Below are 22536 nucleotides of genomic sequence, written 5' to 3'. Positions count from 1 at the left end.
GTTGCATCAAACATATATCTATGTTGGGATATTAAATTGTTTGGGTCAAACAGCTTTAATTATACTATTTTGTTTATGTCCTTGAAAGGATCATGTTTTTAGTGATACCAATGAAATATATTGGTTAGAAATCATATTGATGAGTCTTTAAGCTTCCATCTTATTTTGTTTTCGCTTTTGCTCATTAAACTCTGATTTTGTGTTAAAAAGATTTGAAATTGTTTTAAAGGAGATCACCCTATTCAACCACGCCCCCCTCCAATGAAATATATTGGTTATAAATCATATTTATGAGCCTTTAAGCTTCCATCTTATTTTGTTTGAGGACTTCTTAATGCACTCTATATGTTTTTTATGCACCATGTAAATTTCTAAAAATGCCCCAATTTTTGAAGATGCATCTTAGACGCACTCCAATACACACATTTTATTCGTTTTTGAGTCAGACCCTAATTTCATGAATAAATTTATTCCAAAAAATTTCCAAAAATATATTTCCAGAAACAACAATGTTAACTTTCTCCCCTAGCACATGCATCACTATTTGCTACAAAATTTGTTTTGATTTGTTTTTTTAACTATTATATTTTAAATATATTAATTTTATTAGCATTTATATTGATTTAATATGGAATAATAGTTATCCAACTATATTTTTAAATAGGCATATTGATTTAATAAGATAGTGATGCATGTGCTAGTGGAGAAAGTTAACATTGTTGTTTTCAGAATTATATTTTCAGATATTTTTTGGAGATGCATTTTCGAAATAAATGTATTTATAAAATTGGGGTCTGACTCAAAAATAAATAAAATGTATGTATTGAGATACCTCCGGAGACACAATTATGAAAACTATGAGATTTTTAAAAATTCGTGTGATGCCTAAGAAACATGTGGAGTGCATTAAAAAACCTAATTGTTTTCTCTTTCGCTCATTAAACTTTGATTTTGTGTTAAAAAAATTAAAATGATTTTAAAGAGGATCAGTCTATTCAACCCCATCCTCTTTTAGACTTTTTCATATTTACATTCCCAACCAACACTCAGGACATAAAAAAACCTGGATAAATTATTTAATTTAATAGGAATAATTTTATTATAATAATAATAATACTAATTATTATTATTATTATTATTATATATTATACTTCAAAATTTTAAAAAAAAAAACTTAATTATCTTGAATTACTTATTAAAGTAGTCTGAAAACAAAATATCATAAGTTGTTTTATAAATTTCTCTAAACAAATAATCTTCCAAAACTTACTCTATTAGAAAAGCTTACGTAAGTCAATGCAACAAATTTTTTAATTTCATTGATCTTTTAATTTTTTTAATCTATATAAATATTAATTAAATTGTTTATTTACATTAAATCAAACCGACTTTTAACTAGACTAATAGAGACTAATCAAACATTCAAAAAAATTAAACTCGGACTCAAAAATAAATCTAAGACAGAATACATATCAGACTTAGACCTTAATATTTTTAGTAGACCAGATTTAAGTCGCTCAACTTATTTCCACACTATTTATAGTTTAAAACTTTATACATTATAATGCATTAAAATTAAATTCGTTTTTTAAGAAAATTAAGCTCATATTTTCAATGTTAAACAATATGTTAACTATTAGTTATACCTTGACGACTAATGTGTGAATGTGACCCTCCAAATTTTCTTTTGAAATTTAGTCCTAAACTTTTTAATATTTATAATGAAATCTGTCCTTTACTTTTTATTTATTTAAAATTTTCAGCTTCTCTTAGTTAATCTATTCAAAGTCCTTTGACTCTTTTTGATAATAAAAAAAAAGTTCTATTGACTCAAAAGCTAAGGAATTTATTAATAGAAAATTAATAGAATTGATTGACAAAAAAAGAACTCGAGGAGCCAAAACTGTATAGAGTCTAAATTAGGGAAATAAAAAAATGTACTTAACCGAATTTCTTTGTAATGCAGTTACGTAATCTTCCCAAAATTAAATACATATTTCATTTTCATAAAGCATGTACATTTTGGATTCTTGCTCCTTAACATAACAGAATAATGAAAAACAACATGCGGAAGAATCTACATGTCTAGACACGATTTAAGAAAAAACAAAAAAAAAGTTGTTTGTAGTTATCCTTTGACACGACGTTTGGCACATGCAATACAAAGTTCAAAAGTATGGGGAAACAAACAAACAATAATAGGTTGTTGTTATCCTTTGTAGCTAAAATACAAGGAAGCAACAAAAGGGTAAGGGACATGGAGAAAATGTTAACGTTATCTTATTCATTTGTGAACTAGCTCTGTGTTTTATTCAGCAGTAATAGACAAGAGAGTCAACAGGCTGTGATAGCTTGCAACTGCAACCACTGAATATCAAAAGCAAAAATAAATGACCAAGTTCACACAAACACATCATCTTCCTTAGATACCTTGAAATTTCCAGCTTTCAAATTATGCCTAGTTTGACTAAAAGTGATGTGTTTTGGGTCACATTTAAAAAAACACAAGACTGAGTTTTACATCAAATTTGTTTCTTTAGTAAAAGCATTCAAACCACATTTGACTCAACGATGATAACAGTGCAAATTAGAGACAGCAAAGGAATCAGTATCTGAAGCATAGGATTATGAAATTCAACACTAATTTGAGCTTAATTTAACTCTACTGCCTTCAACTCACTGTCTGTTTTATATTTCCAGCTTTGCATTATCTCACACTTGAGCAATTACAATGAATACAGCACTAAATTCTACAGAACTAATACAGATGAGGCAAGATCCAGAAAAGATTACTCCAAAAATCTAAAAATATAAAGAAGCTTCTTTGTTTAATGAAGAGAGCACACAATTAAAGAGAACAAAGACTAAGGCACTGTTTGTCCAGACCTTATAAGCTTGTATCTTTAAAAAAGATCCGTTTAGTAAACAGAGCCAAAGCAGTCATTTCATTTTCGCCATTATCAACACAATTTGAAGATATACAGAAGAGCAGACAGACGGAGCAGATGAGAAGTTGCTTTACTACCCATCTTTCATACAATAGATGATTCTAACAACCTATGTTTCAGACTCTGACTCATGCCAAAGCTTTATTTTACTGCTACAGTTGATGATGAAGAAGCATTAATAACAGACGAAGATGGGATACCACAATGTCTTTGGCTAGCAGGTAACGAAGGATTGGAAGAAGCCTCCTGCCTGCGGGATTGACTTCTCATTTTCTTATTTTCTCCTTCATGAATCTTGTCTAATGAAACTTGTCCAACCTTTGTTTCATTTAGGCTGGTTGGAAGAACGCAGTTGCAGAAGAAACCTTCATATTGAGAAGCAGAACTTACCATTAGCAAAAGAACATTTGAAACGGTTAATGTAATATAAACAAGTACATATTATAAGGCAAACATTTTAGACAACAAAAAATGTGTTTGGTTGACTGTTTTTTTCATGATATATGCTATGTTTTAAAGGAAAACAGCATAGGAGATAAAGACACCAATGGCCAATCACGCCCCACCATAGACATGTTACTCTAACCTCAACTTCAAATCACCTGAGACCAATCCTAAATACAGGGTAACATGGCAGAAAATATCTCTTGCAATGGCAAAGATCTAGGAAAGGATCGAACATATAGACGGTAACACATTTACATGAGGCTAATTCCACAAGTTAAACTTGTTACTGCATAATCACATATCAACAACTCCACCATTACAGAAAGATCCTTTCCCTTTCACATGCACCACCACTGCCCTAACCAAAAATTGCAACACCGGCATACCAAATGCCTCTCTCATCCTCAAACTCAAACTATAATTTCCTTAAAATGGGGGCGGAAGGAACTTATTTGAAGCATAAAGGCATAAAGTAAGAATGCTAGCAGCAATCAGCCACAGCAAATGAAAGAGGTAACATTGGCTGATGTGGTGGAGTGGAAAGCAAAAAGAGAACAATTCTTCTCATTTGATATGATTCTGAAACTTGAAGTCACTAACCATCAATCCCCACCCACCCCCAAATAAAATTCCTATTTTTCATTTCCAATCAAATGAAATGAAAATCATGTAGAGAGTAACGGAACCCTAAAAAACAAGTATCATTAACATCGTTTTTTACATAGTCTAAATAATTTAAATTTTAAAGAGGGAAAAAGTGGGTTGGTGACGCCGTTTTAGACTATAGTTGTCGGCTTGCACATTAATCCCTAAATATAACAACCTCCAAACACCCTTGACAGGAAAGAATCATGATAAAAATCAACATTTCACAATATCATGGTATTTTTCAAATCTTCTAAAAGAGGACAAAAGATAATTACTAGATACTAATCTCAAAACTCTTCTACACATCACTTACCAAGTCGAGCAAGTCTGTTAACCCACCGAGGAATAGACTTTCCTGTTAACCTCACACAAACATCATTACAGAAATGGTTGCAATTCTTTTGTATTAGATGATAGCTATTTCCAGCATACTCTTGAGATAGCTTTTCCATAAATTCCCGAACCTCGTTCGGTCCCAGATCCGTCGATCCAATATAAACTGATTTCCTAAAGGTGAATCCTGGACAGTGTCCAGGCTCCACTTCAAAAATCCCAGTAGTTTCACGTTCATGTGCTCCAAATCCATATTCAACACCATGAACTAAAAAAAAAACAATATTATATCAAAATTAGCATCATCTCAGTGTTCCTCCAATTGAATATCCAAATCAATCAAAATTACAATTATTATATTAATTAAAATTCAACCAAACCAAGAAAATTATCCTTATTCAATTCCAAGAATAAACTATTCAAATTCAAATCCACCACCAACTTTTCATAGCAAAAAAATATATCACACGGATCTAAATTAAAAATTCAGATTCAAATCAACAAGTAATATTGAAAATTCAATTCACAGAATTTAGGAAGAAAAAAAAAAGAGAAAATTAGGGTTACCTTTAACACCAGAATGATAAACTCCGAGACCGAACCAATAAGCATAACCATTCATTGGGGTTAGATCGTAAACGTTGAGGTAAACCGGAACCGAACCGGGTTTTTTCTTCCGCGGCAACGGAACCAAATGACACAGCATTGTGAATATGAAATGACGATTTGCGTGGGTTCGTGTGCGTTTTATGATAAAAGGGAGAAACTGAAAATCTAGAGAAAAATCAAGGGTAGAATGGGAAGACAGAATATTTGTAAACCCTTGAAATTCTCTGATTTTAGAGTTTGCATTTATTTTTAAAGAAAGAAGATAAGATACATGATGCTGTTTGTTTCCTTTGCTTTCGGAACAAGAAGAAGAAGAAGAATATTTTTGCAGTGTATGTATGTTCTTTGTTTTCTACCTTTAGATTTGTATTCTTTTTTTTGTTTTGTTTTGGAAGCTGCATTATTTGGGTAAATGTTTTTTATAAGTGGAATTTATGTAAATTACTAGCCTTCCCTTTTTGCACTGTCAAATAAAGTTAAATATTTTCACCAAAATTTATTTATAATCTTCCTTTTTAAGTTGGGTTTTATGTTTTTTTTTATTTGTAAGATTTTTTTGTTCTTATCATTTTATTTTTGATGACGTGGTAATGATTATGCAAGAGGATATACTATTCACTAACTTAACATATGGAGTTTATAAACACATGATCCGACAAAATCAAAAGGATTTCGTGTTGGCATATCCTTGTGACATCAACCCGACAATATCAGGAAAAATATATCATTTTGTAGCAATAGATCAAACGAAAGTTTTAAGATATTGGGAACAGGCGATACTCTGTTTTATGATGAAGTTTGATTTGGATAAATGATTAAAGAAGGACGCTTATAAGACAAAATGAATTATATCATTACATTTGTCTATTTAGATAGAGATCTTACATCTGAAGATTATAAACCTCCAAAAACTCTAGAAAATCTTACATAATGTATCACGAACGTCAAATCAAAGTACACACAATTTTCTAACCTGAATACATCTCAAATCTAATAGTCAATAATACGAGATCAAAGTGTTTGCAAATACCACCCCCTATTTTGAAATTGGCGGGCCACGTAAAACCTCTCTTTCTAGAGCTTCTTATATTTAACTAACTTCACGACCAAGTGAACGATTCCTTACATGAAGGATCATTGGCACTATTTATGGGAATGGCATTTAGCGTTCAACCACATATTCAAATGTCAAAATGGAAAACTAGGGAAAGCGAAAAACTCATACTATTTCTGGATCTATGTGCTAGCAAGTACTGTCAAAGTGATACAAATTGATGGAGTTTGTTGGTAGCAAAGCTATAATCAACTGTGTGGTTTTGATGATGACAACACATGATATCCAACAATATCTAGTGCAATCATTATCTCTTGAAGATAGCTCAAGCGGTCGAACATGTTCCCAATACCAAGATATTTATCAAGTTATCCTTTTGAAGATGCTCTTGTTTAGATTAGATGCCTAAAAGATCAAGTCATATCTTTGAAATCATCTATGTCATCCAACGATGTTTAAGTGAAGATTTTTGTTTCAAGTCTCTCTAGTGGATGGGTCTCTCAACTCTTTGATGATGATAATCAACTAAAAGACATTGCAAGTCTCATCAAACTATAGGATTTAAGGTTCTTGTGTGATGTTAAAGTTAAAGATAATGATGTCAAGACTTTAAGCTTCAGAGTTGTGAAAGAGATTAAGTGTGAAAACTCGTCTGATCGTGTATGTCTGAGTAACCAGTGTCTGGTAAAAGCACTAGGGCATTTCTCGAAATACTAAGGCAAAATCACACACACTCAAAACCTTTGAGAACCCTATCTTATTTTGTTAAAACTGCCTAAAATGTTTTTAAGGCCTAGGTAATTCATTAAGGGAACCATATGATAAGCCTTTTTATAAAGGATAATCAATTATCTCTAGTGCTATAATCGATTATTTCAATTTGTAACACTCACAATCGATTATAAGGAGTGTCTTAATGATTGACAACAACTAGAAATCAAAACATTCCTTTTTGGGGTCAAATAATATATTAGCCTAATCGATTATGAGACTTAAATATTTCATGGAATGTTTCCAAATGTATACCATGCTTTGGATTATAAGTCGAGGGTTTATCTATCATTTCAACTCACTCAGAAAAATATCTTTGATTCTGCTTTCTCACTCTCTCATCTTTTTCTATAAATCTTTCAGTTTCTCACTTATATCTTGCCTTAGTGCTTCAAGAGTGTTCTTGTTCTTAAGTGAGGATCATTGGTCTAGTGAGTGCATATTTTTAAATTACCCAAGAGTGTATTATCTCATGAGTAACTTTTTCTTCTATAAGAAGTTGTTTAGTTGCGAGATAATCAAGTAAAAGCTCTTGTTTGGTTTGGGGATTGTCTTAGGAAGTCTCTATTTGATTCGTGGGTTTTGCCTGCTGCAAATGCTCTCTTTTGGTTGTGAGTATCAACCATCAAAATCTCCACAAAGGTTCATGAGCTCAGTCTAGTGTAAAATCTAAGCTAATTCGATATTATCCTTTATAAAATCTCATATTTGCTCGAGATCAGTCTATGTAAACTCTCAACTTGGTTCGAGATTAGCTTATATAAAATGTCTTCTTAGTTTAGAGGTCAGCCCGTGTAAAATCTCAATTTGGTCTAGATGATATCTGATCTCACCTGATCAGGAGGGCCTTCCAAGGTCTTGGTGAATGGGCCGGAGGATGAAATGAGAGGGGGGTGTACCTGCAAGGTGCTCCAACGCTTAAGTCAGAAAAGGTACAGAATGAGATTATCAGAGTGTGAGTTAGAATACCTGCCCCTTTGCCATGAAAGGGGTATTTATATTGAGCCCCCAGCGCTGGGCCAAGGCTCCTAATGGGCTGGATTAGCTAGGCCCAAGGAGGAGCTGCCAGGGGACGCGTAAGAAGCGTTAAGACCTAGACCAAGGTCTGCCCCCTGGTCCAACTGCCCCTATCTCTAAGGAGACAATATAGGGGAGTTGGGTGACGTGGTGAGTGAGATGCCGTTATGGCTCTGCCCGACACAACTTAGGTGCCCGCGGCGTGGGTTGACGATGAGTGGATGGAGATCATATGAGGAGGACCCGCTCGTTGTCCGACACGTATTTAAGGGGCCGGGGAGACATTCTCCGGGCGGACGGTCGTTCACCTGACGTGTCCTCGTGGTCGCTTGGATACGGTCGTTTGGACGTGGGCTTGGCGAGCATTGGGCCGTGCCGTGCTAAGTGTCGTGGCCCAGTCCAGAACAGGAGCCCCCCAAGTCGAGTCTCTGAGCCAGAGAGATGACTTATGTTTCAACTAAGGGTTCCCCGAGACGATGGGGAAGCTTGATCGTTAGACAGGTGAGGTCGTAACAGACCTATTCATGACTGACATTTCTCCGGGAATGTCGGGGATGGAGGTGATCGGTTGATCTGCGCCTTCCTTGTAGTAAACGTGGGTATGGCGCGGGGAGGAGGCGTCTTGGTGAGTCGAGGAGACGGACAGGTGCTCGGGTCGTTTCAGCTTCTTATCTTTGATAGACGTGTCTCACGATTAGTGGCGTCGCTTCGTTTCGCGCGCAAAGACGGCGTAGGCAGGCTAGGCAATGATGACCTAGCGTGTTGGTCCACGTGCCAAGCCCTATAAAAAGGGGTTGAGTAACTTCATTTCTACCTTTTTTTCTCGCTCATACGTTCACCGGAGATCTCCACCTTCTCTCTCGTTTGCTTGCTCAACCGTCTGGACCGCCGTCTCCGCCCGTCCTCCTATCTGAACCACCGTCTTCTGCTCGGACACCACCGTACCCTTTCAACTTAACTATGTCAGGTATGATTTTCCACTGTGACCCATTCTTTTTCCTTGTTGTTTTCTGTCAAACGCATGATAATGTTGTAGAAATGTGGTTAGGTTTAACTTGGGAACAGTGTAGTGGACTGTAGGTGTATGTTAGATGGTAGAAAATAGGGTTGGGATCCTACTGTACCGGGCATAAACTTCATATGCTGGGCAATACTTGCATAGGCTGTATGAAGTTTATGCCCGGTCTCCATAGAATGCGTGCGCCACCGAGTTGAGCGCGGTTAGTGTCCGTCGCCGCTACGCCCTTTCACTTGACCTGCGGTGGAAGGGTGGATTTGATATGACGTCGAATTCACTCTTTCTGTCTGCGTTTCAGGTGCTACCGGGCGCTTACGACCGAGGAAGGAAGATTCTGGGTCCTCCACCGAAGACGCGACAATCGCTCGTCTCCCTGTCGGGGATGGGAGTGTCCGAGATGGTACCGAACACGCCTCCTCTTCCGGGCAGGTCGACTTCTCATGGGTTGCGGACGAGCCCTTGGAGGAGGAATCAGACTTCTGTGACGAGGCCATTACTGCTCACGCTATGGTCGAGACCCTAAGCCGGGAGGATCCACCAAACTGGTATTGCTGCGCCCCTAAGGAAGAAGACCGCATTTGTCATCATTTCCCGGGGAAGCAGTTCACCATGTATGAATTTGCTTTTCGTGAGGCGGGGATTAGACTGCCCTTCAGCTCCTTCCAGATGTCGGTCTTCAAGTGGCTCCGGCTGGCGCCGTCCCAACTACATCCTAATGCTCTCGCATTTATGCGGGCATTCGAGTTAGTTTGCCAGTTCCTCGGCATTGGTTGCACCCGGGCTCTCTTCTTCCACGTTTTCCATCTCCAGAGGTCTGGTTCCCGTGGTCGCCACAGTTGGGTTTCTTTCAAGCAGCCCGTGCGTCTGTTCAAGACGTACGAGGATTCTGTTCGCCATTTCAAAAGCCGGTGGTACGTGGTGATGCCGATTACCCGGGCTGCCCTTCACTCTCTCTACTACTATCAACGGGAACCCAACGGGGAGGAGACGCTGATGTCGAAGATACCGCTGAGGTGGCAGCGTGATCATTTCGATCTCTCCACAGCGCATTACCGGGTCAAGTACGCGATGCTCGGCGAGGAGGATAGGCTCGCGTACAAGAAGCTGGTCGATTACGTGCAGAGCTTCAGCTTGGCGTTCTGGGCGAATCGACAGGGCGTGCCCTACCTGGATGAGGCCGGGGAGCTAATCACCGAGACGCGTTATATCAATACGAAGGCTCTGCTCGAGTGTGATACCGAGGAGGAAGCTCTGGCGTTATTGAGTAGGCAGACTTTGTTTAGCCTTTTATTTCTGTTTATGACTTCGGTCGCTAACGTTTGTGTGTAATTTATTTGCAGGTGCCATGCCCAATGCTCGTGATCGGGTGCTGAAGCTAGCGAATCAGGTCGGCGCTCCTGACCGGGTGCCCAAGAAGAAGAAGAAAACTGCGGCCCGTGTCTCGGAGACTGCTGGCGATGCCGGGGTCGGTCCCTCGCAGGCGGCGAGCGTGATTCCTTCCTCTCCTCCTCGGCTTAACCCGATCAACATTCCTGATAGCAGCCCGTCGCCAGCGGCTTCTCCCCTCCATAAACGGAAGCGTCCGGCTGGGGCCCTTACCAGGTCGTCTCCAGGAAGTCCGAACGGACCGGGGAGCTATCTTCTACCTCCCTGCTATGTGGAACGGTCGTTCTTCAAGGCCGAGGAGTCGATTGTTGTGCCCGCGCCTGAGGCCAAGGCTATTCTGGACCAGGATGCTGCTGCTCGGAGAAAAGATCTGGCCAGGGATATTGCTGCTGTCATCCGGGTGATGGAGACGGCCATGGTTTTGACCGACACTTCGGTCTCCACTGCCTCGCTGGAGGGTGCCCTTTTGCAGGTCCGGGCGGAGAAGGAAAAATTATCTAAAGATCTGTCGGACTACAAAGAAGAGCATCAGCTACAGGAAGGGCTGAGCCGGAAGCTGGAGGAGGTGGAGAAGGAGAGGGACCAGTTGAAGGCTGCGACGGCGAGCTTGGAAGAGCAGGTGGCCGACCATCAGAAGCTGACCGAGGACAACGCTGGCCTACGGGCTCAGGTTGCGTTTCTCGAGGGAAAGGTCCGTCCCCTGGCAGATGAGACCGAGGAGGAACGCGCCCTTGGTTCGCGCGGTGAGTTGCTAGGGCATATTCGGACTCTCAACCAAGATCTCGTGGCCTGCTTCAAAGAGGGTTTCGACAATGCTGTCGAGCAGCTCGGGCTTCTGAACCCTGAGTTGGTGACAGCAGGGTCGGCCTATAACTACTGCGTCCGGGATGGTGAGATTGTCTGCCCGTTTGAAGTGGAGGAGGAGCTGGGGGGAGAAGAAGAAGAAGAAGAAGAGGATGAAGAGGTGCTCCGAGCGGAGTCTTAGTTTATCTGTTTTTCTTTGATTCTAGTTATCATGGCCTGCGTGCCTTATGTATTTTGGCCTTCGGGCGTTGTAATATGGCCTTCGGGCGTACTTGGCTTCGGCTACTGTTACCGTTTTTAATGTATGAATATTTTCGTTATCATTCATTGTGCTCGTTTGTGTCTGATACTTGTTTGTATGAATTCGTACTCTGCTCGACTTTGTTAATCTCCTCGGTTTAGGGAACCGACGAAGTGTCGGGCTTTGTGCCCGTGGGTATCGAAGCCCGGGTCCGTTGTTCGAACCCTGGTCCCGAGGCTTGGGTCCTCCCATCGCGAGCTGGGTGCCCTGCCAGTCTTGGTACTTCGACGTTGAGCCTTGGTCAAGATCCCAACCGTCGGGGAGGGTTGTGTTTGTTATGTGACCCCGGATCGTTCCCGGGTCTCGTGGTTCCTCCCTGGGGTTTTGGGGACGAAGAGCGTGGTCGTACCTGCCACGTCTCCCCGTGGTGTATTTAGCTGTAATATTGTCTAAGTTTTTCTGCGTTCCATGGTCGAGCGAGTTGTTCTCCTTGTAGGTTTTCTAGGTAATAGGCCCCGTTGCTCGTTTTGTCGCGGACGCGGTAAGGGCCTTCCCAGTTGGCCGCCAGTTTGCCCTCTCTCGGTTTTTCTGGTTTCTTCTGAGGACCAGGGTGCCGACCTGGAACTCTCTTTTTATGACTTTCGCGTCATGGCGTAGTGCTATCTTTGTTTGAGGGTTGTTTCCCGGAGAGCTGCTTCGGAACGTATCTCCTCGACTAGGTCGAGCTCGGCTCTAAGGGTTTCATCGTTCATTTCCTCGTCTAGGGGCTCCTCTGTCCTCCTCGTTGGCGTCCGTATCTCCACCGGGATGACTGCCTCGGTGCCGTAAGTTAGTCGGAACGGGGTTTCCCCGGTGGTAGAATGTGGTGTCGTGCGGTAGGCCCATAGGACGCTATGTAGCTCCTCGACCCATGCCCTCTTTGCCTCGCCGAGTCTGCGTTTGAGGCCATGTAAGATTACCCTGTTGGCCGCCTCTGCCTGCCCGTTCGTCTGCGGATGCTCGACAGACGTGAAATGCTGTGTGGTGCCCAGGCTGGCGATGAAGTCCTGGAATCCTCCGTCCGTGAACTGTGTCCCGTTGTCTGTGACAAGTGCCTGGGGTATACCGAACCGAGCGAGGATGTTGCGTTTGAAGAACCGGAGAATGTTCTGCGCGGTTATTTTAGCCAGTGCCTCCGCCTCGATCCATTTGGTGAAGTAATCCACCCCGACGATGAGGTATTTATTCTGATATGATCCGGTGACGAAGGGTCCGAGGATGTCCATGCCCCACCACGCGAAGGGCCATGGGGAAGACAGTGATTTGAGGTCGTTCGGGGGTGCGAGGTGCATGCCGGCATGTCGTTGGCATTCGTCACATCTTTTGACGTGCTCTTTCGAATCGTTTTGCATGGTCGTCCAGTAGTAGCCTGCTCGAAGGGCTTTTCGTGCGAGCGATCGTCCGCCGAGGTGTTGAGCGTTAATTCCCCGGTGTATCTCTCCAAGTATGTCGGGGACTTTCTCTTCCTCGACGCATTTGAGTAGTGGGATGGAGAATCCTCTCCGGTAGAGTTTGCCTTCGAGGAGTACGTACGAGCATGCGCGTCGTTTGACAGTGGTCGCCTCTTTCGGGTCAGCCGGGAGTTCGTCTCGTGTGAGGTAATTGTAGATGGGTGTCATCCAACAGTGGGCATCTCCAATAGCGTTGACCTCGAGTGGAGGCGGTAGTTTGTCGATGCTGGGCCGCGGGAGAATTTCTTGGATTACTGATTTATTCCCACCCTTTTTCCTCGTGCTGGCTAGTTTCGAGAGAACGTCTGCCCGTGTGTTGTGCTCGCGGGGTATGTGTTGAACTTCCCATTTTTCAAATCTATCAAGTTCTTCTTTGACGAGGGACAAGTACCCGAGGAGGTTGTCGTTCTTGGTTTGGTATTCTCCTCGCACTTGTGAGGCCACGAGCTGGGAGTCGGTGGATATTTTTACCTCTTTTGCTCCCAGGTCCTCAGCTAACCTCAGGCCTGCGAGGAAGGCTTCGTATTCGGCTTGGTTGTTTGATGTTGGGAACGCTAGCGCTAACGATACCTCTATCAGGATCCCTTCTTCATTTTCGAGGATGATCCCGGCCCCGCTGCCTGATGTGCTAGAGGCGCCATCGACGAAGATCGTCCATTTGAGGGCGCTTTCTGCTGGAGTCGGGCAATGGGTCATCTCCGCGACGAAGTCGGCCAGCGCCTGAGCTTTCAAGGCTTTCCTACTTTCGTATTGTATGTCGAATTCGGAGAGTTCTAGTGACCACTTGAGCATCCTCCCGGCCATATCCGGGCGCCCGAGCAGCTGTTTGATTGGCTGGTCGGTCCTCACCTTTATCGTGTGTGCGAGGAAATAATATCGTAGTCTCCTCGCTGCGTTGATGAGGGCCAGGGCGACCTTTTCGATTTGCTGATATCGGAGCTCGGGACCTTGGAGTGCTTTACTCGTAAAATAGATGGGCTTTTGTCCTTCGTCGGTTTCTCTTATTAGAACGGCGCTGACGGCCTCGGTCGCCACGGATAGGTATAAGTATAGGGTTTCCTTTTCTGATGGTCGAGACAAGACCGGGGGTTGGGACAGAACCTTCTTTAGATGGAGTAGCGCTTGCTCGCATTCATCGGTCCAATCGAAGGTAGCCTCTTTGCGAAGGAGTCTGAAGAATGGCAATGCGTGCTGGGCGGACTTGGCGATGAAACGGGAGAGTGAGGCGAGCACTCCATTGAGCGACTGGATCGATTTTTTGGTTTTCGGGGTCGGAAACTCCGAGAATGCCCGGCATTTGTCGGGGTTGGCCTCGATCCCTCTTTCGGTGAGATAGCAACCGAGGAACTTGCCTGCCCGGACTCCGAACGTGCATTTCTCGGGGTTGAACCTCATTTTACACTGTCTCGCCTGCTCGAATACCTTCGTAAGGTGTCGAGCATGGGTTATCTCCTCGTGTGATTTGACGATCATGTCGTCCGTGTATACTTCGAGCATGTCTCCTATTTCGTCCTTGAAGACTTTGTTCATCATGCGTTGGTATGTAGCGCCAGCGTTCTTGAGCCCGAACGGCATCACGTTGTAATAGTAGTTGCCCGTTGGGGTCATGAACGCTGTGTGTTTCTTGTCTGCGGGCGACATAGGGATCTGGTTGTATCCACTATATGCGTCCATGAAGGACAAGAGTTTAAAACCTGTAGAGTTGTCAACGAGCGAGTCTATATTAGGGAGGGGGAAAGCATCTTTCGGGCAAGCCCTATTAAGATCAGTATAATCAACACACATACGCCATTTTCCATTATTTTTCTTAACGAGGACTACATTAGAGAGCCAGGTTGTGTACTGGGCTTCAGAAATAAAATTTGCCTCTAAGAGGTCTTTTACAGCTCGCTCGGCAGCCTCTGCCTTTTCGGGCGATTGCTTGCGTCTACGCTGTGCTATGGGCTTGGCTGCCCGGTCTACAGCTAGCTTATGACACGCGATCTCGGGGTCCAGCCCGGGCATTTCTGCGGCATTCCACGCGAAGAGGTCGGAGTTCTCCTTGAGGCATGCTACTAGCTCTTCTCTTGTTTCCTCGGGTAGTCCCTTACCTATCTTCACCGTCCTTTCCGGATCGTCCCCAAGAGGAATGAGTTCGAACTCCCCGTCGGGGATTGGTCGGACCGGGTGTTCGAGAGAGCGTTCCTTGGGGAACCTCCCCTCTTCGGTCTCGTCCAGCCCGATGCGACAGTCGAGGTCGATGGCGTTGACTCCTCGGGCAAGATCCTCGGTCTTGAGTTTTTTGTTGTTGCAGTTGCTCTTCGTGCTGACTACGGCCTGTCCTTTTACTGCGGCGTCGTAGCATCGTCGGGCTGCTTCGATGTCACCATGGATAGTGACCACACGTCCCAATTTGGTGTAGTATTTCATCTTCAGGTGGACGGTGGATGGGACCGCAGTGAGTTCGGCCAGTGTCGGGCGTCCAAAGATGCAATTGTAGAGAGACGGACAGTCTACGACCAGGAATTGGATTTTGACTTCCCTGGCCGTTTCTTGTTCGCCGAAGGTGACGAGGAGCTCAACATATCCCCACGGTCTGGTTGTTGCTCCGTTGAATCCTTGGAGATCTGATCCGACGTAGGGGGCTAAGTTGGTCTTGTCTAGCTTCAGAGTCTTGAAGAGGTGGACGTACATGATATCCACTGAGCTGCCTTCGTCGACCAGGATGCGTCGTACGTCGAATCGGGCCATCTTTGCTCTTATCAATAGTGGGATGGCCGAGTTCGGGGATCCGCCCGGGAGTTCCTCCAGGAAGAAGGATATTGGGTTGGATTTTCCCCGGTATTTTGTCAATGTCGCTTTCTGCTCGGGGGCAGTCAGTAGGAGTTCGTCGAACTTACGTTTGACGGAGAGGGCCGCGGATTCCCCGTTAGTTCCTCCTCCTGATATCACCAGTGTGGTAGGGAAGTCTTCCCAGGGGCTGAGTGCAGTGATCTTGCCCTCGGGCAATGGTTCGGGGAGGAAGAAATCTTCCGGTCGTGACACGCAGAGGGCCACTTGATAGGGAGAGTTGTCGGGGGGTGTGTTTTCCCGGGGTCTCTTCTTCTCTGGCTCGTCGTGTCTGGGAGCTTCGTTCTTCCTCGTGTACTGCTTCAGGTGCCCTTCCTGGATTAAAATTTCAATCGCATCTTTCAGGTGGACGCAGTCTTCGGTCACGTGCCCGTGACTTCTGTGGAACCGGCAGTACTTTGATTTGTCGGTGTGGGGCTTTGGTGCAGACGGTTTTGGGAACCTGACCCTGCCCTGCTTAAATTCGGAGTTGATACATTCTGCGAGGATACGCTCTCGAGGAGCTGTCAGTAAGGTGTACTCGCTATATCTGCCCGCGGGGCCTCTTCCTTCCCGGAGCTCGCGAGGTCTTTCTTCTCTTCGTTTGTCTCCGTTGCGACGGGAAATGCTCGTGTCCTCGCGTTTTGAGTGCTCGGTCTCCCCAGCGTTACGTCCGCTGCGGGCATTGTGTGCCACCTGCTTTTCCTCGTATCTGATGTAGGCCTGGGCTTTATGCAGGAGCTCGTTTAAGGTGCGGGGAGGCTCGATCCCTACGGCTCTGCTAAGTTCACTGCCGGGTAAGAGACCTCTCTCGAGGAGATACTTCTTCATGTGCTCGGTGGTATCTACCTCGACAGCTTCCTGGTTGAATCGCTCGATGTATGAGCGCAGTGTTTCATTCTTCTTCTGCACTATGGCTTCAAGGGTCGCCTCAGTCTTGGGGTGACGACGGGAAGCTGTAAAGTGCCGGGTGAACATGGACCTCATGACTCTCCATGACGTAATGGACTCAGGGGCCAAGCTTTTGTACCAGGCCATGGCCCCTTTGCTGAGGGTCGTTGAGAACAGTCGGCATTTGAGGTGCCCGGTTATATCATTGCGGTAGTCGAGCATCGCGTTGACGTTGTCGACGTGATCGTCGGGATCTGTAGTCCCGTCGTACACAGCTAGGTTTGGCGGTTTCTCCATGCCTTTGGGGAGCGGGGCTTCCATTATTGCCCGAGATAGGGGGCAATGCAAATCTTCCTCGTCGCTCCTTAAGGGAGACAGTTCGTTGTTGTCGGGGCTGTGCCCGCGCCTTGGTGATGTTCTCGCTCGACCACCGTCACGATGGGCGCGTGCCCTGCTGGCGTGGGGTTCGGGAGAGCGACGTCCTCGCTTCTTCGTTGGCTCCGAACGTTGTTGTATCCTACTCACCGGCTGGGGCCGGGCCTCTTGTCGTTCGGCTTCGAGGGCCATGATTCGTTCGTGCTGCTGGTGGAGCATAGAACCGGCCTGATTGAGGGCATTCACCATGGCAATCATTACGGCGTCTCCTTCAACGGGGACGGGAATGGGATGAAATGTCTCTGCCCCTAAATTGTGGGCGTGAGAGGCATCTCCGTTGTTTTGGGGCTCTGGAGACGGGGTGGATGGATGACCGTCCCGAACGTCCGCTTCATGGGATGGCGGGCCGTCGTCCATGTTGTAGTTGACGAGGGGACGGCTGTGATCGCTATGTTGTTCTCCGGCCATGTTGGAAGGACAGAAATAAATGAGCTTTTGATCCTCGTTTGATGAAGATGGGGATAGCTAGTTCCCACAGACGGCGCCACTGATCTCACCTGATCAGGAGGGCCTTCCAAGGTCTTGGTGAATGGGCCGGAGGATGAAATGAGAGGGGGGTGTACCTGCAAGGTGCTCCAACGCTTAAGTCAGAAAAGGTACAGAATGAGATTATCAGAGTGTGAGTTAGAATACCTGCCCCTTTGCCATGAAAGGGGTATTTATATTGAGCCCCCAGCGCTGGGCCAAGGCTCCTAATGGGCTGGATTAGCTAGGCCCAAGGAGGAGCTGCCAGGGGACGCGTAAGAAGCGTTAAGACCTAGACCAAGGTCTGCCCCCTGGTCCAACTGCCCCTATCTCTAAGGAGACAATATAGGGGAGTTGGGTGACGTGGTGAGTGAGATGCCGTTATGGCTCTGCCCGACACAACTTAGGTGCCCGCGGCGTGGGTTGACGATGAGTGGATGGAGATCATATGAGGAGGACCCGCTCGTTGTCCGACACGTATTTAAGGGGCCGGGGAGACATTCTCCGGGCGGACGGTCGTTCACCTGACGTGTCCTCGTGGTCGCTTGGATACGGTCGTTTGGACGTGGGCTTGGCGAGCATTGGGCCGTGCCGTGCTAAGTGTCGTGGCCCAGTCCAGAACAATATCCAATAAAACTCCATCTTGATTCAAAGGATGTACAATCATAACTCTATTTATCCTTTGGTTGAGAGTTAGCCATTGAAAAACTTCAAGTCCTTGTACAAGGAGTTTCAAGGGTATATCATATTAAAATCTCTCAAGATAGTGAAAAATCTCAAGAAGAATTATTGGGAATATGAGTAGACCAAGTGATTAGGTTAAACTTGTATAAATCTCATGTGTCATTCTCTTTTCGTTATATCCTTACTTTATTTTTTTCTCTTTTTTTCCATGTACTTCTTTATGACGCTGCTTATTTACTTGTTTGTTTACAAATGTTTATAAACTCTGATTTTATCAAAGGTTTTTATTTTAACCAATATTTTTTAAACCAACACAATTAACCCCCCATTCCCCCGTGTATGGAGTCATGTGTTCAACAAGTGTCGTTAGAGTCTAACTCATATTTAAAGACTAATTGTCTCAGAAGGATGATTATTTCAAACACTTCTTATAATAAGATGACTTCCCTAAATGCACTTCGACCAATCAATGATGATAGGTTTGATTTATGGAAAACAAGATTTAAAGTTTTCATTGAAAGTATTAATCTTGAATTATGGGAAATTATAATTAATGACTTGTTTACCCTTACTCACTATATTAATAGTGAAGTAGTATATAAACATGTTTTCCTTTGGACCGAAGTAGACAAGAGAAAGTTCAAATTTGATTTCAAAGCTAAAAACTTTTTGACTATATCTTTGGGTGAAAATCAATTCCTTTATACCCTTAACTGTAATCCATCCAAGGAAGTGTGAGACACTATTGAGATGATCTATGGAGTGTCACCAAACATCAATCAAAAGAGAATGAACACATGAGTCCAAGTAGTTGAAATACCATATGAATATGAATGTTATTTTTATAGAAGGTGTTCAATCATTGGAAATCTTGGAAAACATGTTAGAACTTTTGTGACTAACAAATATCTGAGAATTAAGATTTCGAATCGTAAATTTGATCCAATCCTTAAATCGAGAGACGAAAGTATTTATGATTTTTAGGAAAAATCTAGGAAGGAAGAAATCATCGAGAAACTTAACGAGTTGAGTCAACTATTGAAAGATGAAGGAATAAGCTCAATCTTAGAAGAATCATTAGCAACTTCGTCAAACTATTCATTTGAAAAAATAATAAGAAGAATAAAAGTCAATTCCAGTAATTTCATTTGAAAGAACAATCTTGGTGGACAAACAATCCTCAGAAGATTATTTATTTGATAATAAAGAAACTCCACCAGTGAGAATATTTGCTTCAATCAATGAAGAATATTTCGAATGTCCCGTAAAAAGGCATTAGTCCAATACTTCACACCAAAGGCATTAGTCCAATACTTCACACCAAATTTGTGGCAGTGGTATATTTGTCACTACTACAAATAATATATTTTATGATAAATCTTTCACACCAACCACCGAAAGAACAGGGTGTAAACCTAAGGCGTACAACATTTTATTTTATTTTTAAAAAAACAATTACATATTCGCTCCATTGAGATGGAAATCAAGAGGAAAGTATTTAGAGGATATGTCTTCGAATTCCAACAACTGCATTTTAACAAAAAAAAATTGTTTATGACCTATTACCTCGGTCGAGTTGGCAATCGATGGGAAAGTATTTCGGAAACACACGCCTTTGAATTTCAGCAACAATATTTTAGTATATTTTATTTTTTATGACCTATAACCCCGATTGAGTTGACAATCGAAGGAAAACATGTTCATCAATCCCCACTCGGTGGAACTTTATCCAAGGGGAAAAGTGATAAATTTTTATGACGCCTTCTATTACTTCACTTATGAAATTGAGGTAAAACATTTTTTCTTACTCAGATAAAAAATTGTAGTAATGTGTAGTCTAGTTACAATATAAACATAAATTGATCCAAAATATCTTGTATTCCTCTATAAATAATAGAAAAGGAATAGGTGATAAAAAAAAAAAAAGAAGAGAGCCAACATCGGTTAGAGAGAGAGAGAATGGTCTCTCCCTTTTCTTGGAACACTTAGAGATGGATATCGAAAGGATTTAGGAGTTTATTTTATATAATTTATCACAACACAAATTATGCGAATGAAAATTCAATTAAAATAAAGTGTAATTTGAACAACCTAGAAATGTATTTTTAGGCCTTTTAGTATCATCTATAGTTGTTAGGTAATTAGTCATTTTATTTTTAAAAATGGAGATAATTGTAGTGTGATTGAAAAAAAAACTAAAATGTCATTTTAAAAATATTATTAGAAAGTACTACTATTAAACTAAAAGATATTAGATATGAAATCAAAAATATCTCCTAAAAATATTGTTAGAGACTAAATGACCCTTAATTTCGCAATAAGGTGGGGGAAGGTATTATTGAGATGTGACATAGTGATTTTTCACAATGGACATGAAAAAGAATTCCAAATAAACTAAAACAACATAATTTGTAAACAATGATTCACTCAAATACTTAAATATTTCTGTTTAATTCTATAAAAACAAAACTAAAAAAATTAGTATGAAGACTAACTTAGGTCTTGAATTTTTTTTTAAGGAGTTATTTTGATCATTACTCTATATTTCATGTTTAAAAATGTCGCAATGCTTTAAAGTACTATCAACATATATTGGATTTGCCCTTATTGCTAAATTTCATGATTGAGGCATGAAATATAGGTTCCTCAAACAATGATGTTCGATAATGGAACTTGAGAAAGGTATAACCATTATACATAAGTGGATGTCAGACTTTTATATTGGAGCTCACGATCCCAAAGTTTATTTATCTTCAAATTTTGGCATTTTGGGATTTTTGCTTTGGAAGCTTCAATAGGTATTTTTGTATGGATTTTGTTAATTTGTGTCATAATGATGCAAAATTTTAAAATTTTAAAATAAAAAAAAGATTAATTACTATAGACTGTCAGTATAAAATATTTTACACAATCGATTTATCACCATCATCCATTTGCATTATTTTATAAATATTTTAAATAAAAATTAAACTTGTTTCAACATCCAACGGCTATAATTAATTGACAACGTAAAATCCTTTTATACTGTTAGTGTATTTCAATTAAATCTAATAAAAAATTATATTTGAACAATACAATATTTTAAGTGTTAAAAAACTGAAATTACAACTTTTAGAATAAATATTTATATTTAATTATGTAACTTTTGTTCTAGACACGGCATTAACCTTTTTGGATTTCTTAATTAAAGTGTTTTGCAAAGGATAATTTCTTAGTAAAGTGTAAAAACAAATAAACATGATTAATGTTATATTAAGACGGTTCGTTACGGGATATAATTTAATTATCATGAAATTGTTTATTTAAAAAAGGGTTAAATAAACTTTTGCTTCTTGTAAATATAGTGATTTTCGTTTTTCGTTATTCTAAATATATTTTTTTAAATTATTTCTCCAAAAAATTCCGTCCCTACAATTAGTCTCTACAATTAGTCTTTGGCGTCAAATGCCATTAACGGATGCTTATGTGACAAAACAAATAGATTAACTTTTTTATTTATTTTTATTTCATGAATGACACTGTGTAAAATGCCACAATTTAAAGTTGGCCCATTTTTGTTTTGACCTAAATCAGTCTTCCTCAAAGCCTCATTCCTCTTTGTCTGATTCTTTCTCCTCATATTCGTTTTTTTATCATCTTCTTTGTCCAGCTTCTTCGTTCATCTTCCTTAGAGTCTCCTTGTTTTTCATCTTCGTTCATCTTGGTCTGTTTTGTTCCTCAAAACTTCGTTCACTTTTGCCTAAGCCTCATTCGTTGTTACCTAACCTAATGTCGGTTGCCTCTATAAAATCGCAAGTTGGAAAGGTTTGTGGGTGTTAGGTTCGTACAATTTTGTACCAATCCAAAAATGGACCTAATACAGGAATGTTGTTTTGGAGATGTCCTTATTAGAGAAGTGCTGACACGTGTAATATGTTCATATGGGATGAAGACCTTGAAGCAAAATTTTGAAATTAAGATGGAAGCATTATGAACTCAGAGCTGAAAGTTATGGCATCTATGGGATATATGAAAATCTTGAATGAAGAATCAAAGCAGAAGAAGAACAAGAATTTAAAGACCAAACTGAAAATAGAGAAATTTCATGAAAATTTGAAGATGTTGTGGTTTGCAATGTCTTTTATGATTAACGTGTATTTGGTTTTGAAATGTAGTTGTTAAAGTTGATGTGTTTTGTTTGAATTCGCAATGTATTGAACTGATTAATGTGCACTTTGGGTTTGTTTTGTTAAGATATGTGATGTATTTTGGGTTTGTATTGTTAATGAAAGGTGTTGAAATAGTTTGTTTTAATTTGCATAAGACAATCCAAATTGGTATATATAATATTACCAAGTTGACACATTTTGCACAATTTGGCATAAATTGATTGTAACTTGACTGCACATAATGTCAATTACCTTATGAAATAATACAAAACATTGAGTAATTGGCAAGATTGGTGTTCCAAACTACAAATTTCATAACAGAAATTCATCACAATACAT

At 41.6% G+C, this 22536-nt stretch overlaps 2 protein-coding genes across 2 annotated transcripts; both read right to left on the bottom strand.

Moving 5' to 3' along the window:
• Positions 1-2602: 2602 nt before the first annotated feature.
• Positions 2603-5418, bottom strand: LOC127092767 (deSI-like protein At4g17486). Its single transcript, XM_051031657.1, has 3 exons — positions 4944-5418; positions 4357-4644; positions 2603-3313 (listed from the first exon to the last, which is right to left on the bottom strand). Exons 1-3 carry the CDS (start codon positions 5080-5082, stop codon positions 3090-3092), a joined length of 651 nt encoding a protein of 216 aa, XP_050887614.1. The 5' UTR covers positions 5083-5418; the 3' UTR covers positions 2603-3089.
• A 6517-nt stretch (positions 5419-11935) lies between these two features.
• LOC127093799 (uncharacterized) lies at positions 11936-17308 on the bottom strand. The gene is made up of 2 exons (XM_051032702.1): positions 13337-17308; positions 11936-12370 (listed from the first exon to the last, which is right to left on the bottom strand). The coding sequence occupies exons 1-2, from the start codon at positions 17306-17308 to the stop codon at positions 11936-11938; spliced, it is 4407 nt and encodes a 1468-aa protein (XP_050888659.1).
• Positions 17309-22536: the final 5228 nt, after the last annotated feature.

This window comes from Lathyrus oleraceus, chromosome 6 (assembly GCF_024323335.1).
Source record: "Lathyrus oleraceus cultivar Zhongwan6 chromosome 6, CAAS_Psat_ZW6_1.0, whole genome shotgun sequence".
Taxonomy (NCBI): domain Eukaryota; kingdom Viridiplantae; phylum Streptophyta; class Magnoliopsida; order Fabales; family Fabaceae; genus Lathyrus; species Lathyrus oleraceus.
Note: the sequence above shows the minus strand (reverse complement) of the source record. Positions and strands in the feature narration are given on the sequence as shown.